At 42.8% G+C, this 17,983-nt stretch overlaps 1 protein-coding gene across 8 annotated transcripts in view; it reads left to right on the top strand.

Annotated features, from left to right (window-relative positions):
* Positions 1–17,771, top strand: part of TRAPPC9 (trafficking protein particle complex subunit 9) — a 449,867-nt gene extending 432,096 nt beyond the window's left edge. For all 8 annotated transcript variants that reach the window (XM_074557536.1, XM_074557497.1, XM_074557522.1 and 5 more), the window contains 2 exons: positions 6,650–6,873; positions 14,652–17,771. In XM_074557536.1, the coding sequence (XP_074413637.1) occupies positions 6,650–6,873; positions 14,652–14,831 (404 nt within the window). In that variant the 3' untranslated portion in view covers positions 14,832–17,771. The remainder of the gene's footprint in view (positions 1–6,649; positions 6,874–14,651) is intronic.
* The last annotated feature ends 212 nt before the right edge of the window (positions 17,772–17,983 follow it).

The following is a 17,983-nucleotide window of genomic DNA, read 5'->3' as shown; positions in this document are numbered from 1 at the left end:
TTCAGGTCCGCAGGGGGTTTGGAGAAGCAAAAGCTGAGTATGAGGGCAGTTTTCAGAACACGACTAGCAGTGGTTGACAAGGTGAGATATCTGTGTAGTCTGAAGCTGTTACAACACAAACATGTGTATACCTCTGTGCTCTGGTGCTGCTGACTGCAGGGAAGTTCAGCAGGGGCTGGATTTGCCTCACTATTGTGTCAGTATAACAGTGAATGAATATGAGGATGTTATTCCAAATTAAGATGTTCAGGTTTGGTGCAGGGAGCAGGTCCACATAATAGACAGAAGGTTTAATGCAAGTATCTAAGAGGGTCTTGTGTTATTAAATAACCATTCAGCATTTTCCTGATGAAAGTGACAGGGAGCACAGTTTCTATATTCATAGAAATATCTTTTGTATGGATGTATTCAGCTCTGAAACGGCTGCAGGACCTCATCATGCACAAATAAATGTAACCAAATCTGCCTCTCTGTGTGCAAATAATTTGCAGGAATGGTTTGGAAAATGAAAGGAAACTGCTCTACATTAGGGAGAACAAGTGCAAAGAGGGGAAACAGAAGCAGTGTTTAGGTTCATACTTCAGAGGAACACAGGAAAATCCAGGGGTCCTCTTGTCTCAACAGAATGCCACATGTCACCTGCTCCTCTGAGCTGCCCCAAAAACCAGAATGATAAATGTGGTGCTGACTTGACTCAGAGCATGAGGGGAGGGATGGGAAACTTGCTTGTGTAGAGACTGCTCTGTACAGAGAGTTTGCCTCTAGTACAGACGTTTTCCTCCTTTCTGATCTTTTCATGCAGCTGCATAAAATAAGATCAGAAATTGAGAGAATTGATTAAACCTATTTCTGAATAAATGATTTCAAAAAGAATTCCCTTTTCAGTGTTAAGTTCCTTGCAAAGTCCTGAACAAATAGTCTTGTAAAAAAGGTTAAGGGAAAAAAAAAGAAATATAGAGAAGTTGTTCCAGACATCATGGCTGGCCCTTTCTGTGTTCTTTTAAGGCAATTAGAAGGAAAGCTGTCCTGGGCAAACATTTTAATCAGCTGTTTTGAGATGTTTTGAGCACAGAAAAACGGAATCATTCCATAAGATCTTCATTGCAGCAGCTCTAGCATGGCTCTGGGCCTTGGCTTTCCTCCATCAAAGTACCTGATGGGCATTATCCAGAAATGTCAGTGATGCTGCTGCTCCTCTCTCCTGCCCAGGCCATGGCTCTCCTGGTTCACAGACCAAGATGAGTGAAATTAGTAATTTTTAATTAACAATTGCAGTGGTTGATTGGCAGAGTACCCTAACTATAACAGCAAAGCTAGGCAAGACTTCATATTCTTGATTTTCTGGTTTTTCTTTTATGTGAGCAGTATTTACTCATCTGGGCATCTCATGCCTTGAGTTTTGTTGGCCAACTTGTTTGTGCAAAGCCATTTCTCTGTGAGGTGTTTGCTCAGAGTCCTCAGAGCAGCAGAGAATGGCAGAGGCCAGTGCAAGTGCATCAGCTGGGGACTTAACATCCAATTTAAAGGGAAATATCCAATGGAAATTTCTCCATCCCTCCCCTATAAAGATCAGCAAAGACACCCTGCCTTTCTCTGCAGTCTGTTTTTTTTTTTTTTTTTAATCAGCTCAAAAATGAGTGAGGAGAGAAAACATTGCTGGAACATGCATTTCCACTGGGATTAAATGTATTTGTATGTGGCTTTCCAAAATTAAACTTGGACAGTGGCAAAGAGGGACTTGGGTGTGAAAATGCAATTAGTCATGACTCAGGACTGTTGATATGCAGGGGGACCAATGAGTTCTTGCATGGGACCTTGACAAAGTGGCAAGAACAACTTACTGTGTGTTAATATGAGCAGAGTAAATAACACAGAATGTTATTAATGTTTGGTGTTCAGTTCCAAGCAGCTCCTTTGGGTGATGTAGACACAAGTGCACCTGGCAGGTAAAGGTAAATGATGTTTTTCTTGTGGAATAGTCATTGTTTTCCTGATAGCAACATTCATTCCCTTTTCTTGAGAATTCTGAGGTCCTGAAAGAAAGACATTATAAGAATACTGATGTGTTATTTTTACATAATGGTCTCTCACAGACTTGCTGTGGTGGCAATAAGCATCACCCATCAGCTGGCCCATGAAACAGCTTTTCCATCTTAAAGATTAATTCATGGAGATCCTAAAAGGCTTGGCAAAGGCTGCCAATGAAAAAGCAAGGCTTTCCAATCACCCTTCTTAGTGGTTGTAGCAGCCTCATCCTCACCTTCCAAAATGTGTTGGATAACATTTTCTCTCTGGATACAATAATCATTTAGGGAAGGACCTAGAGGGAAAAGAGAATGGTCCTGTGCCTGTTCATTAATGTGTGGCAGAAATAATGCCTGTCCTTTTTTCATGGCTGTCAGGCATTGCAGGGTGATTTTGGCACCCAAGGATGCCAACACAAGTGGGCATTGTAGGTAAATGAGCAGGAAAAGGGGTGGGGAGGGCAACAGTCTATTGGTTTATTGCATCACTTCAAAAATGATTTAACTTTTAATTAAAGGAGTTTGGGAGATTGCTAGGTCTTTGTGCTTCCCCCCCTTCTGTCATCCAGATTTTATGCTGCCACTTTTAAAATGCAATTTTTATACGCAATTGGAATTTAACTTGGTCCTTCTAATTTTCTCAAGAGCTGTTTCTCTCGTATCTGAATCTTCATAGGATGGAGACACAGCCACGACTGATTTCTGTGCTAGTGACTGCATCTTCTGATTCAGAGCTCCTGTGCTCTGAAGCCAGTAATGATTCACTCTCACAGCAGTGGTGTGAGCAGTCTCAGCTTTTCTGTGCCATCTGTGTGAGGGAGCTGAATCTGCAGAAACGGGACCCTGTGCACATGGCTTCTCCTCTGCTCATGGGTGAAAATATTAAAGCAAATCCGTCTGGTCCATGAGATGCTTTCTGTGTCAGGAAGGGAGTAAAGCTGCCTGTCAAACCAAGCTGTTCTCCCTGATGAAAGGGGGCTGTTTTTAAACACTCCTTTCCATAGTATTTTGCACGCCAGCCATGTGTGCTCTCTCATCTGACATCTCATTGAGATCCTTGGCTCTGGTACTGCAGGAGGGAAGTGTGTTCTGGGAAGGAGGGAAATTATCTCTCAATATGTACACAAACACATGTGCACACACACACACTTTTAAATCAATCTAAAAGAATTTATTTTTTCTAATTTTTGATTTTTAGGAATGAGAAAAAAAATTAATCTGGTTGAGCCAGACTTAAATGCTTCCCTTTTGCTTGGATTTTCTATTTTCTCATTAAGATATTCGAAAGAAATGCTCTGAGCTTTTATTAGATACAAAGGTAGAGATAGAGGGCAAAGCGTTCGTTTACAATTCCTACAGCAGACCATTGAAGCTAAGAGGCAATTGATGAGCAGCTTGAAAATGTAGATTCATCCTCTAAGCTTAGGGAGTATTTCCAAGGGTTTGTGATGGTCTGGGGATCTAACCCTTTGCACAGGAGTAAAACCCACTAGGTGGAGAAGCAGAAAACAAGTGGGTTGTTGTTTTTTTTTTTTTAGTTAATGAAAGGAGTCACCTTGCAGGGAGAAGCTTGGAAACAGAAACTGATATAAAGTCATGAATTGATATAAATGCACTGCTTTTGAAGGAAGCAACTGGACTTCAGCTCTGTGCCAGGAGATGGGGAAGCACAAAGGTTATCCACAGACACACATTCTTTGTGTTTTGGTATTGGAACCAGGACATTCCTCTGGCTGCCCCGGATGATTCAAGACCTGGCAAGGGACTCAAAGATTTGCAAGCCACAAGAGTTTGAGAAAAATGATAGTTAATGTATCACAGGGTGAAAAAGTAGAATTTTGGGGATTTAGAATGGGGGTTCAAGAAGCAAGATGGAGGAATCTAGGCATGTCCTTCTTCTTCTTCTTCTTCTTTTTCTTTCTTCTTCTTCTTCTTCTTCTTCTTCTTCTTCTTCTTCTTCTTCTTCTTCTCCTCCTCCTCCTCCTCCTCCTCCATCTTCTGCTGTGATGGTGACACTTGGTGACACTTTTTGATTGGTTTAGTATAGAGACAGACTGTCTAACATAGGTGATAGATATTGGAAAGTTATTGTAAATAAGTACATGTAGTTCTTAGTATAAAAAGTTAGCACCACCCAAAGGGCACATGCTGTGCCACAACCTGACCTGCAGGACAGATCTCAGCAGGTCAGAGAAAGAATGTAATAGATAAGAAAAAATAAACAACCTTGAAAAGCAGAACCAATGAATCTCGATTTCTTCGGTTGTGGAGCTGGGAAAAAGAGACTTTCTGACACCTCAGGGTCATCTCAACCACAGAAACCTGAGATTTTGAGAAACCCAAGTCAGTTAATGCCTGATAGTGGGATACCATTATAACCCCTACTTCACCTCCATGATCTCAGGGCAATACTGCAAGAAGCAGATTGATCATGTTGGGCAGGACAACCCATGGTATTAGAGTGTGCTGCTGCAGGAGAAATCCAATGCCATAAAGGTTTTCTAGCCCTTCCCTAAGATGCAGTGATGATTATCACTTCCTTTCAGAGAATCACAGAGATGGGCAAGGACCTCTGGAAATCACTGTGGTCTCATCCCTGCTCGAGCAGGGCCACCTAAAGCCCCTTGCCATGGACCATGTGCAGATGGGTTTTGAGAATCTGCAAGGATGGAGACTCCACAGCCTCCCTGGGCAATCTGTGCCAGTGCTGGGCCACCTTCACAGGAAAGGAATTATTTCCTGGGGGTCAGAGGGAAGATGCTGTGTTTCAGTGTGTGCACACTGGTCCTGCCACGGGGCAGCACTGAGTCAAAGAGCCTGGCTCTGTCCTCTCACCTCCTTCCAGGTGTTCATCTATGTTGCTGAGATTCCCTGGAGTCTTTCCCAGCCTGAGCAGTGCCAGTGCTCACATCCTGTCCTCGTGGGAGGGATGCTCCAGTCCATTAATCCTCCTCATGGCCCTGCATTGGAGTCTCTCCAGTGTGTCCCTGTCTCATGTAATGAGGAGCCCAGAACTGGACTCAGCACTCCAGGACTCTTCAACAATGCTCTAATTGTCAAAAAAAAAAAAAAAAAAAAAAAAAAAAAAAAAAAAAAAAAAGAGAGAGAAAGGAAATTTTGGAACAGGGGCTGTTCCAACTGGGACACCAGCACTGGTTTTGGATAGCTTCAGCTTGAACACTGAAGGGTTTTTTTTTTTGTGCTCTTTTTGCCAAACCTCTTGTATCTAACACTGCTGGATTTGGGCAGCTCTGGTTGAGGAGAGGTTTTCATCTGGGTACCTCAGCTTTGCTGGCCTGACCTCTGGAATAAATGTTCCTTTCTGAACTTTTTTCTTCTTTGGCAATAACTTTAGTTTGTTTTTTATCCAGTGGCTGTGTTGAGGCTTGTTCAGTTTGCCAGGCTAAAGGGCATCACAAGAACATGCATCATTTTGCACTTTTTGTCCAAGGCAACGAAACAAAGCAAAGTTAAAAAAATCATTTTGGTGTAAATTTTTTTTCTGTGAAAACTCCTGGAGCATAAAAATAGTGTCTTTCCTTGAAGAGGGGATATTACTAATGTAAATCCAATGCAGAGGAATAATATGATGCATGTCAAAAGGCAAGGATCCAAGGAGGAGCAGGAGTGATGGAAATGCCTCATGGGCATATGAGATTGTGGGGATAGGTATTCATACAAAGGATGCTTTCTTACATGTGCCCAGGGCTTTCTCTTATCTCTGAACATGAACCCATAGTGAAATAGAAATGTTCCTGTATTAATAGTGCATTGGAGATAACCCTCATCTGAAAAATACAGTAATACTGCACAACTGGGAACCCTTTCAGAGCAGGGAATTGGACTGGCAATTTCGTAGTGTGTTGGTAATGAAACATTTTGATTCTGTATAAGCAAATGGGCAAGGTTAATGGACACATTACTCTGGCTGTCATTGTCCCAGCAGTAACCAATTTGGAGGCTTTATATTTTCTGCTGTCCCAGTAAGGGAAAGAAAAGTAGAAAATTAAAAATAGAAATCCCAGAGTGATTTAAAGTGCAAAGAGTGAACAAGCTTGTAGTACTCCAGTATAATTTTAAAATCCTGCTCTTCCTTATAATCAGTATTTTAATTTATGTAATACATTGCAAAATACATTCTGCCAGTATCTGTCCTGCTCCAAAAGCTCACCTCCACACAGAAGGATTTATTCTGGCTGTAACACATGAACATGAGCCTCCAGCCCTGGATCTCTCTAGCTGTTGTTTGTATTGATGGTTCCTGTTTGTATTTCCCTTCACCTCGTGCTGTTGATTTGCAGAACCATGAGAAATGGTCTGTGGCTTTGGCCTTCAAGGGAGGAGGTTAAAAAAATATCTTCTGGTGCTGTGTATATATCATAATTCGGGTTTTTTCATAGCTCTTTCAACAGCTGTGGACAGATATCAGCCCCTCATGAGCTGGTTTTTCTCAAGCACGTGCCCTTCACAACAGCACAGCACTGAGTTTTCTCTCCCAGGATTAACTGTCCCACACTCCTGGTTCCATTGAGGTTACTTTTTTCTTGTTGAGCCTCCTGCCAAGATTAGTGCAGTTGCTGAAGCAGGTGTCCAGCCTAACAAGGACTTGTCTCCTTGCTTTGCAGACATCCTGGTTGATGGCAAGGTGTGTGACTGCGACGCCGTGGTGACGTGCCAGGTGGGGGACCCTGTGCCCCTGCAGGTGAAGCTGACCAACTGGAGCAAGCACAGCGTGGGGCCCTTTGCTCTCACCATGATGCCCTACCAGGACTACCAGAATGGGGTGCACAACTATGAGCTGCAGGATGCCATCACCTTCGTGGGCTCCAACACCTTCCACATCGACACCGTGAGTTCTTTGGTGACAACTAGCAGCATTTTGAGTGATGTGCATTTGAAAGGGGCTTCATTACTCTATTGTACATTTTAAAACAGATTAATTTTTTGAAATACCCGTGATTATGGCAGCTTTTGCTAACAGGGCTGCTGCATTCTTCTGGAATGGTCTCTGAAATGGTTTAAGACTGCAATTTCCTACCATGTAAACCACTAGTAAATTATCAGAGCCAGCAATTTCTGGTCACTCCAGATCTGGCTGAATGTGAATGGGTAACCCTAGATTGAATGTTCAATACCATATTGCCAGTCCCTTGAGTCTCTCAGCACAGCCTGCAGTAATAGATTTTAAATAACTTTTTTTTTTCCTTCAGTCCATAAGAAACATTCCCCAGGCTGAGCCAAGGAACTCAGCAAATCAGCTCTAGTCAGGTCCTGAGGAAACACAACAGACTGCAAAAAGAAAATGCTAAGCATTAATGGCCAATCTGATGAGCTGGTTCATTTCCTGGATGCTTAGCATACTGTTATAAAACCATAAAGAAATGCATAAAATGAGGGAAAAAAAAGGCCTCTTTTTAAAACAATTGAGATTATGATTTTTCTCTCAATTTCTCTAGAAAATTCAAGTCTAGGAGCTTTTTGCTTCTAAGGCAAGAAAAAGATAACACCACTCTCTCCCACATCCTTCCCTCCCAAAAATACAACAACAAAATACCTGGAATGAAAATTCGCAGGCAATGCTGCAGAATGGAATGAGCAGCATTTCTGGTAACTCATGAAATAAACATGAGGAATGGGGTGAGTGTTTGGGATCGTGCTTAGGACCTTTGTTTAGGTCAGCTCTTCAGATTGTTAATAAAATGTACCTGTCAAAATTAAATATATAAGTGAACTTTAGTTAGAAAGAAATGAAAGGTTAATCACAGAGACAGTCACCATGCATATTTTTCAATTATGCATCGCAGAAGAAAATATTTCTAAAAGCTAATGAGCATGAAATATACCATCAGCTCGATTTTTAATGGGGGCTAACTGCATTCTTGTAGCTGAATAATTTAAATATGCCAACAGAAATCATCCAGGGATGGCTTTCTTTGACTCCGGTTCTGACAATGTGGAGTTTTTAATCAGAGTGGTGGTGTTTGGATGCCCAGCTGCCAAAGGGCCTGACCCTCCAGGCTAATGAGGGAAAAGGGAGATGTCCGTGTGATGTATTCTTACCTTCTGATTGAGTCTCCTACGGGGCAGAAAGTCAGGAGGTCGCGTCTCTGGTGCCTGCCCAGGCAGCCTTCTCATACGTTCCGGTCCCTGCCTTTGCCCCAGTGCTCAGGAGTTTGACATTTCTCCTGTAAACACAATCCCCAAGAAGTTAAAAATAGAATTGTTTTCTGCTGCTTGTCCTCCTCTCCATACAAAAAAGGTGAAATGAACAAAATGTCGACTCTTAGACAAGAAGGGTTACATTTCACTGCGTGTGGTGCTGGCACCACACAGGCTCCAAGGGGAAGTGCTTGGTCACCTTCTTTGGGGTGTAGAGCCTTGATTGTGGAAGAAAATCCTTTATGTCTGCCAGAGGCCCTTTCTTCCCTCATAATGACTAATTTAGGAATAGAAAATTGATTTCAGAAAGTTCCACCTGTTTGGGGGGATGAGGTGAAGTCCTGGTTTGTGTATTTGATGCTTCAGAGAAGAGCCACCATGCTCAGAACTGTGCTTTTGCTCTGAGTTTGGCCAAAATTCAGACAGGCACTGGTTAGAAAACCATAGAAGCTCATGGCTGAGTGGGATGAGAGACAACCTGTTTCTCTTTTTTGTAAACAAAAGTTGAGATACTGGACCAGATTCCCTGCTGGTTTTCAACTCAGTGCTGCTGTATGGAAGCTGTAAAAAATGTCCCCATCATTTTTTTAACCTGAGGTCATGGGCACTTGGCTATTTTTCTTGCTTAGTGGAAGTGGCTTGAGGTGCTGCCCTTTCCCAGCTGCTTGTGAAAGATGCTCCCCTCTCCCCCTGCAGGCCCATCAGGACAGATGCTGCGAGAACTTGTTTTTGTGCAAAGTTGTCCAGTTTAGCAAAAACCACATTGGTCAGCAGTTTAAGTTAATTGGTCTGACTTCACACTGACACTGGCACAAGGATGCTGACATGATTTATTGCAGGGCTGAGCTGGGTGGGAGGGAGGATGGAGGATCAAGTTTGGTTTGGTGCATCACTGGTGCGTGGTCGAGTGGGAGCATCAGGTATTGCAGCAAGGGCAGATACTTCTCACACCCTGAAAATTCTCTCTGTTGTCATGCAGAAACTTCATTATTGGTACAAAAAAACCCCAACAGATCCCTCTGCCTTTCTAAATGTTAAGTCTCATGCTCAAAATTCACTGTTATTTTTGATTCCAGACTAAAAAGTCTCAAAGCAGTTTCTGCTGCTACCTGGAAGACAAAGGACATATATGGGAATTTTCAGGATGCACCTGCTGCTTTGCAGTGTGAATATAAATTGTTGAAAGTGTAAAAGTCACACAATTTTGTATTTCCCTTTCTTGTGGCTTGAAGTCCAAGTTAGATTTATCTTGGAAGTAATGTAGTGATGCTTATTCACCTCTTTGTGCTTTTACCTCAGATTGATGCAGCAGCCTGGGTTTGTGTCACAAAGTCTCTGCTGGATATGATACTTCAAAAAGCAAAGTCTTTTCTGGAAAATTTTTGAAGGATATTGAGTTATTTCCATGCATTTTAAATGAAGTAAAGTCTGCATTTTTAAGCATAACTTCTAATTTGGCTAACCTTACTTTTCTCTGTATTTGACAGAAAAAGTGACTTTCCCCATTATGACTTAAATATTTAACATTTTTTATTCAGTGGATGATTTTGAAACATGAATTAACATGGTGGAACTTACACATTAAAATACAGTGGATTTTTTTTTTGTGTTGCTTCACTACATAAAGTTTATCTTTTACCCTATTATTAATTTTTCTTAGTGCTTACCTCTGTTTTTTGTTCAATAATTAGTTGATCAGACAGAGTTAGTTTTTTTACAAATTGAAACCAAAAATATTGCCTTCTTTGGAGAATCCTGTAACTCCCAGCAATTCATCCTCTCTTGTTGCCCCTGCTTGTGCCATCACTTATCTTCAAGCAGGATTTTTTCCTGTGTGTGTTATCACACGCAAGCTCAAGCAATTGGTAGTGGGAGATGAGGAGAAATTCATTAGTAGATGGTCATTTTGAATCAGCTCAGAAGCCATGGTGAACATTTGCTCACTTCTGGCAGGTCCTCTGTGGCCCATCTGGAACAAATTATTTTTCTTGGCACTGTTTTATTCACACTGTAAACTCTTTGGGGCAGCGAGCAGTAGCTGGCACCAGCCCTAATCTCCAGCTGAGCTCCCTAAGTACTACAGCAGTATAAATAAGTAGTAATTAGTTCTAAGCAATCACAGTCCCACATGGTAGCCTAAATCAGGGAAGGATTAGGATGCAGCTAGAAACTTAATTTTTCTTCTATCTTGGTGCAACAAAGGACTAATGTGGACTTTTTTCCCTTGATTTTCGATCATTATTTTCTGAGGTACAAGCTGCTCATCTTTGTTTCCATGAATGGTGGAATTTTAATAAAATCTATTTTAACTCTGCCCTGGCTCAGGAGTATCAGCATCCTGATGAATGATTCAGCAGACACACAGGCACAGGTCTGGGCAGTGGCACAGCAGAGCTGCTGGGCTGGAGGACAACACGAATTTGGTCTGGGTCAGGCACGAGTTGTGCTCCTCATGGCTGAGCTGGGTCAGGCACTGCAGGCTGTGGGGTGCTGTGTCCTGCCAGCCATGCAGGTGACCACCTGAGCAGGCCACTCTGAGTGGCTGAGCAAATCATCAGACTAATGCAGTTGTCTTGGTTTGGAAAGACAGGAGTCTGCTAAGGAAGGCAGGAGCCTCCCCTGAAATGGACAGTGTAAACCCTCCCCACCCCTCCAAACTGCTATAAATTTTAAATTAAGGGTCTCTCAGGCAAAAAATATGGGAACAGGAAATAACAGTTCTTTAATAGGGAAGGAAAAAAAAAAACAGGATAAAATAAACAATGCAGTACACTAGAACAGCACTGATAGAGTCAGAACCCAACCTGACCCCCTGTGGGTCAGGGTGTTGGTACCAGTCCAATTGGAAATGTGGCTGCAGCCCTCCTGAAGTGTCAGGGGTGGTTCTGTTGGAGCAGGGCATCCTGTAGAGAAGGATGTATTCTTCCTCCAAAGATCCAGTGGAAGGAGAGGCAGCTGCTGTTCCTGTGGGGAATCCCATGGAGAAAGCCATGCAGGTGTCTCAAAAACCTCTGGATTATATCTGGGTAGCAATGCTTGGCTCCTCCCTCTGGGCGGAGCATCTCCCAATGGGATGTTATAGTTTTTATCAGTCATGCAGTGACATTCAATATTCTGTTATCAGCAATGTCCCCTCCCGAGGGAGGTGTGATTGTGGTCACTCAGAGAGAGAGATAAGGCAAACTGCCCACTTGACAAAGATAATCTGCCATACAGATGGTAATGGAATACATCTTGCAGTGCAATCTGGAGCAGCAGTGTAGGAAACATTTTGCCATTCTGTGTTTGATCAGGTGAATCCTTGTGTTGTACAGCTGGTTTTGATGTGGACATCCACTTTACAGACACTTGGGTGGATTCAGTTCCAGACTGAGACCCCTGGATGAGGAGGGGTTACCAGGGGTGCTGCCCCACTGAGCTCCCATGAGGCCATGGAGATGTGGTCTGCAGCAGGTAGTACCTGCCTCATTAACACAGGGCTGAGATTCAGTTGCCTAAAAGCAGATGTTTGCAATCATACCGGTGCTGTGGGTATCCTACCAGCCACCAGATGCTGCCAGAAGTCCTGTGGGACATCCTGGGCATCTTCCCAGTCCTGTGCAGGTGTCTCAGTGCCTTAGATCATCCCATTACCTGTGTTTAGGCAACTCTATTCTGGCTCTGCAGGCTGCCTGGGGAGACCATTCTGTGTCTGCTCCACTGTCTCATTGACTGGGTATCCTCCTTTTATTGTAGGACCTTGGATACCTTTTACTCCTAAATGTAGGTTTGACCTCAAAATTAGTCCTGTGCCTGGTGTAGCAGATGGGCTGGATGTGACCCTCTGCTGCCCTGGCTGCTGCAGCTGGATGTCTGATCTTTTGGGAATCTTTGTAGGCAGCCCCACTGGACACTCAGCCTTACACATTCCAAAGTTGATTCCTGTTTTGAAGGAAACATCTGGTAACTTCTGCAGAGCCACCCACACTTGAGCAAGGCAAAGGTTTCAAGCTCATTTTGCTTCCCTGTTTCTTCTCCAATCCACAAGTGTTGATGCAGTGGTGGTGGCACAACAGAAGTGGGTAGAGCCCAAACTGTCAATGTTTGGTGTTGATGCCAATGAGCCTGGAGCCACCTCCCTGCTTGCCAAGGGCTCTGAGCTGTGCTGTCACAGACATTCCTCCATGGTGCAGCCAGATCAGGAGGAATGGACCAGGAGCTTGGAACAGCTCAGGGTGCTCAGGAGGCTTCGTTTGATGTTTGCCTGCACCCACTGCTGGCATTAGTGCCTGCCCCTGCCCTGCTCTGCAGGAAAGGCCACATCAGCTCCAGTGAGGCAGAAATCAGGCAGGCAGCCCTGGGAGAAAGGCAGGGGAGCACGAGGGGACATGTTTGGATGTTGTTCTGCATGTCCAGACGCGGTGCCAGAGGGCAGGAGCTGTTACCCAGCCAGAGGGGAGATGCCAAGGACAGGGTCAGGGCAGCAGCTGTGCCTGCTCTGATCCCTCACGTGGATGACATGATGATGATACAAGTTTGCTGTAGGTCAGCAGAAGTGCCCAACACCAAAACCAAAGGGAGCCTGGGCTCTCCAGCTCTGAGGATGTGAACAGAGAACCCTTGTGCAGGAGCTGCAATTTAGAGTCATGGAAGCGCAGAATGGTTTGGGTTGGAAGGGAACTTAAAGCTCATCTCATTCCAGCAGGGACACCTTCCCCTATCCCAGGCTGCTCCAAGCCTCACCCAGCCTGGCAATGAACACTTCCAGGGATGGGGCATCCATAAATTCCCTGGGCAGCCTGTGCCAGGGCCTCACCACCCTCAAAGTAATATCTACATCTATCTATATCTATATCTGTATATGTCTATCTCTATATCTATCTATCTATCTATCTATCTATCTATCTATCTATCTATCTATCTATCTATCTATCCTAAATTTCCCCTCTTTAAATTTGATCCCTTCACTCTTTGTCCTATCACTACACATCCTGATGGAGAGCCTTTTCCAGCTTCTCTGTAGCTCCTTCAAATACTGGAAGGTGCTGTGGGGTCTCCACTCAACCTTCTCTTCTCCAGGCTGAACAACCCCAACTTTTTCAGCCTGTCTTCATAGAAAAGCTGTTCCAGAAGTACCTTGTGGCCCCTCTCTGGACTTCTTCCAGTTTAGGGAGGTCCAACAAAGCAGACTGATAGCCCAGGGGACTATACAGGATGATATCTCCTGGCTAAATAACCCAGCAGTGAAATTCCAAAAAAAAAAAAGCTTGAACAGGAGAAAATGCAAAGAGCTCATTCCCTTCACTTCTGAAAGCTGCAGAGAATCTGCCTCATGGAAGGTGGTGGCTGGAAGTTTTCACCTCTCTGGAGTATTATTGAATTCCAAGCACCCCTGAAATCTTCTGTTGATCATTTGCCTTCCCCCTGTTCCCCACCATGACCTTCCCATTCCCTGTTCTGGTCTTCCCAAGTAGTGGCAATTTGTCCTTCAGCAAAGGGTGTCCATGAGCACTTCCCCAGTTCATGTCCCAGTTTACCATATAATGACATTTTTTGTAGTGGGGAACAGCTCTGATCGCCTGTCTCAGAGCCTCAGCCTTTATTGGGACTCTTCTGCTGGGATGAATCTGCCTTTTCACAATTTTTGGAAAAATCCCATCCAGTGGAATGGCTCTGTGTTGATTTGGTGTTTTGCATTTGCTGTAGCTCAGTTCTAGGCATCCTGAAACAGGATTTAACATCTTGTGGAAGCAGATACTAATTCAAACATTATCACATGCTGAACAGTGGTGGGAGTGTTAAAGTTAGAAATTACTGAAGTGTCTTGCTGAAATGATGGACTGAGATATATTATTTGTTGTGAAGATATGGATTGTAGATGGATTTGTGATGAAGGAAGATACATAAATGTAGAAACGGTATGAACTCTGTATATTTAATTTGGACAAGTAAAATCAGGATGGCTACTGTTTTTGGGAAGTTTCTTTCTAAACTTCATTATTTCAATGACAGTCACCCAAGTTCCTGATTAGAATTTGCAGTCAGATTGTGTCTCAGTAATAAGGGAGAATGAACTTACTTATTGCTAAGCTGTTAAATGGTGTTTAAACCATGTATTTAGCATTAATTCAGAGATGTGATTTAGAACTTTAATAGAGATGTTGGTAAATACAGTCTAAGGAGAGATTTAGGGTGATCTCTACCTTAAAAAAATTCTGGTTTGGAATCAGTGAATCCTAAAGGTTCATATTCTGTTTTGTGCTGAGTGGCACAGATTTACTGCATGAGTGAATAACAGGATTAATTTTTTTAAGTAACATTTTTACTAGAATAGGGACGAGATGTTTACTCCTTTTTGTATGAAAGCATTATTGAGATGTGAATCTGGAGTACTCTGAGACCCTTTGAAGGAGCTAATGAATTGCAAACTGCAATTAATTTGCCTTGTTGATGGTTTATTTGTACTGATTTTTGTGTTCTTTTTACCAGGTAAAGCCAACCAAAGACTCTGTGTACTTTGGAGCGCTTCTCTTCCTCTACACGGGCGATTTCTACCTGAACATCAAATTCCATGAAGACAGCAGCAGCAGGGAGCTGCCTCTGTCCTGGCTCTGCCTTCCCAGTGTCCACATCCGTGCCACAGAGCCCGTGGCCCCAGCTCAGCTGTGAATGTGGAACATGTGAATGTGCACTGGGTGCTGTTGATCACCCAGAGCACACAGCAGAGCTTGGCACAGCCTCTGCTTGACCCCAGCTTGTTTCTGTCCAACTCCAGGACACAGTCTCTGCTCTGGAGGAACAGCTGAACACTTTCTGAATTGGCTGACAGTCATTTGGACAGCTGCTTCAGCTAATTTCAGAGGGAGAGAGATTATAACTGTGCTGAAGTTTTCCTGTGTTTTCAGAAAGCCTTTGAAACTATTTGCATTATACTTCAATATGCTCCATTGATATCAGTTGTTTGAAAGAGTCTTGAGGGCTGAATTTTGCAATGTGTTTGAAGGTCTTAAATCCTGTTTGAATAATCCTGTTTGATCATTTTTTCCAGTAAGATTTGTGTGTCTGTATGAAATTCCTCCTGGTCTATGCTGGACCCATGGCATGTTCCCTTGGGATGTAGATCTCTGTTAGATTCGTTCTCTGGCTTGCTCATGATCATTTGTTTGCTGAGAATTTGGTGTCTGGTAGCAAATAGCAGTAGTGGTGCTTTTCAGTGTGCTACTGAAAGTAAGAATAGCCTCCAGTTATTCTCTGCCTCCCCTGAGCCCAGTGCCACTTGCTCCTGCTAAAGTCACTGCCTTTAGTTTGGCAGATCTATGAACTAGAAAGGAGAGAGGGTGAGGAAGAGCAAAAAGAGTTTTGTCCTTGGGAGAATAAATAAGCCAACTTTTGGGCTGCCTAAGGCTTGTCTGTGAATTTAGGCTTTCACAGTTCTGTTCTACATGGTCATAGTCACTTGAAACATTTGCAGACTCTTAAAGATCCACCAGAATTAATCAGATGATCTTTAATATAACTTTTCATGAGTTTTTGCAAACTCTTCTCACCAGATTTTTCATACTGATATCATACTGATATACTGCTTTTTAAATGTGTCTAGTTTTTTCCTTTTTTTTTTTTGTTTTTGTTTTTTTTTTTGTTTGTTTGTTTGTTTTTCTTTCTTTTGTTTTCCTAAAGTTTGGGGTTTTTTTTAAGTTTAATTATTAGGCAGTTAAGGCCATGGAATTCCTGAGTGTGAGAGTAGTTGCTGAATGTACAGATAATTTAGCCTATTTTTCAGAATGATGTTTTTGTATAGTGAGACATGTTTTTACCCTATGTAAAGCAGGGAGATGCTTTAGCTGTATGATTAATACATTATTTCGTGGACCATATGTTTAAAAACTATCTCAGTCTTTTCTTAAATGCACAGTTAAATTTGGTGGTAGTGTGCTTTGGGGATGGATACACCAAGATGTGGCAGGGACACTCCAGTTAGCTCTACATGATTTAAATCCACATGCACAACCTCTCTGCAAATTCTTTGTTTCTTTAGAATTCATGCAGACATGGGCCCTGCTGAATGCCTGGCCTGACCCTTCCTGCTCAGTTCTGGCTCTCTGCACCAAGCCCAGGGGTACTTTTAGGTGTGACTGGTGTTTCCTACAGTGCTCCAAACCCCATTCATTGCATGCTTGCAAGTGACTGTTCATCCTAAAAATATTCCCAAGCTGGGGAACTGTGGCTGTAGCATGGTAGTTGCATTTCCAGTGTATCTCTACAAAACTGGAATTTTAAAAACCTGTGTTGTGGCAATGTTATCAATGTTTGTGCTTGAGCTGTGGCTCTGGACTCAGCCTTGAAAGTGGAAGTTTTCAGTCTTGACCTGATGAAAATCTGAGCCCTGCTGAGGATTTATTTGCAGTCATTCCCTGCTCTGTCAGGTGCCAGTGAGGTCCAGTAACAAAACCCCTGGAAAAAGGGTCCAACAGCTGAGTTGGGCCTGCTTTTCTGTGTTGGTGGAGCTTGGCTGACCAGATTGTGTCATGAGGCTGAATTCTCTGTCACTGGATAGGCAACACCCAGAAAAATGAGATCCAAGGAGAGCAGGAACTAATCCAGTGCATCTTCTCTAAAATCTTGGTTTTGACATGAGTGTCCGGACTATGTTGCACAACACTGTTGGAGCAAAATTCAAATTGGGTTTTATTCAATGTTCCCAGAAGATAATCTGCAGATTCTAGGAATACAGCTAAGGCTTTATAAGGACCACACTGAAATAAAAATATTTTAAAGTAGACGCTGTTGTAGTCAGGATGCTTCAATTTACTCAGCTAAGGGCCTGTTCTCTAATTATTTTCAACAGCATTCTCTGAGAAGAGAAGGTCTTGTTCTGTGGAGCTGTCCTAGGATGCAACATTCCAGTGCCTTTTACTTATGAAGGATCCTTATCTACAGCCCACTGAAGCTGTTGGAATGGGAACAGGTTTTATTACAAGAAAAGCAGGCTGCATATTTTCTAGGTATCCAATATGCCATTATAAATCTGCCACATGTGCACATAAATATCAGTTCTTATGTGTGAGCTGACCCTTAAAGGTCTATCTGTTCATTATATAGCAGATTCTGTCCCTTGTCAACTTGGACACTGAGTTGCTTTTGGCATTTATGATATCTTCCCCAGTTTTCTCAGACTTCTACTTGTCTTGGTGAAAGAGATTAAGCACAAGAAGTTCTTCCTTCTGGGGGTCATTTCTAACTTGTCCAGAAGGAAGATATTTAAGTGTTAGCATAATTTGGAGAGGGGTTGAGGGAAAGGTGCTTAAAATCACTGGGGTTGCTGTCAGGATGGTCCTTGTACTGCTTGAAAGAAGGATGATATTTTTCTTATTTGCTTTCATTTCTTGGTACTGAAAACTTCTTTTTCTTCCTCTGAAACACCCAGCAATTATTTTGAACATGATGAGCTGAATTGTTCATTGTAAATCTGATATGAACCAGTGGTTGCAATAAATTATTCCTAATTTAAATGGCCATTGCTGAGAGCAGATGTTGATCCATATATGAATGCACTGGAAAAGCATAAGTTATGTAACTTTACCTGAATAAATACTTGTGGCTTGTAATTTACACCTCTGCCAGTCTCCTTAGTCTGTAGCTCTTGGATGTGTTGTGTGATTTTGCTGATAATAACGTGCATCCCTTGATTCTGTGTTGTGTCTCTGAAAGAATGTGTTGGACCCTGGAACTGAAATTTCAGCTTCACTCAAGTGTGGTGTTGTGAGGTCCCTGGGACGAGGTGAGAGATGAGAATTTGGCTCCAAGTTTTCAGAAGGCTGATT

Source organism: Zonotrichia albicollis, chromosome 1 (genome assembly GCF_047830755.1).
Source record: "Zonotrichia albicollis isolate bZonAlb1 chromosome 1, bZonAlb1.hap1, whole genome shotgun sequence".
Classification (NCBI taxonomy): domain Eukaryota; kingdom Metazoa; phylum Chordata; class Aves; order Passeriformes; family Passerellidae; genus Zonotrichia; species Zonotrichia albicollis.
Note: the sequence above shows the minus strand (reverse complement) of the source record. Positions and strands in the feature narration are given on the sequence as shown.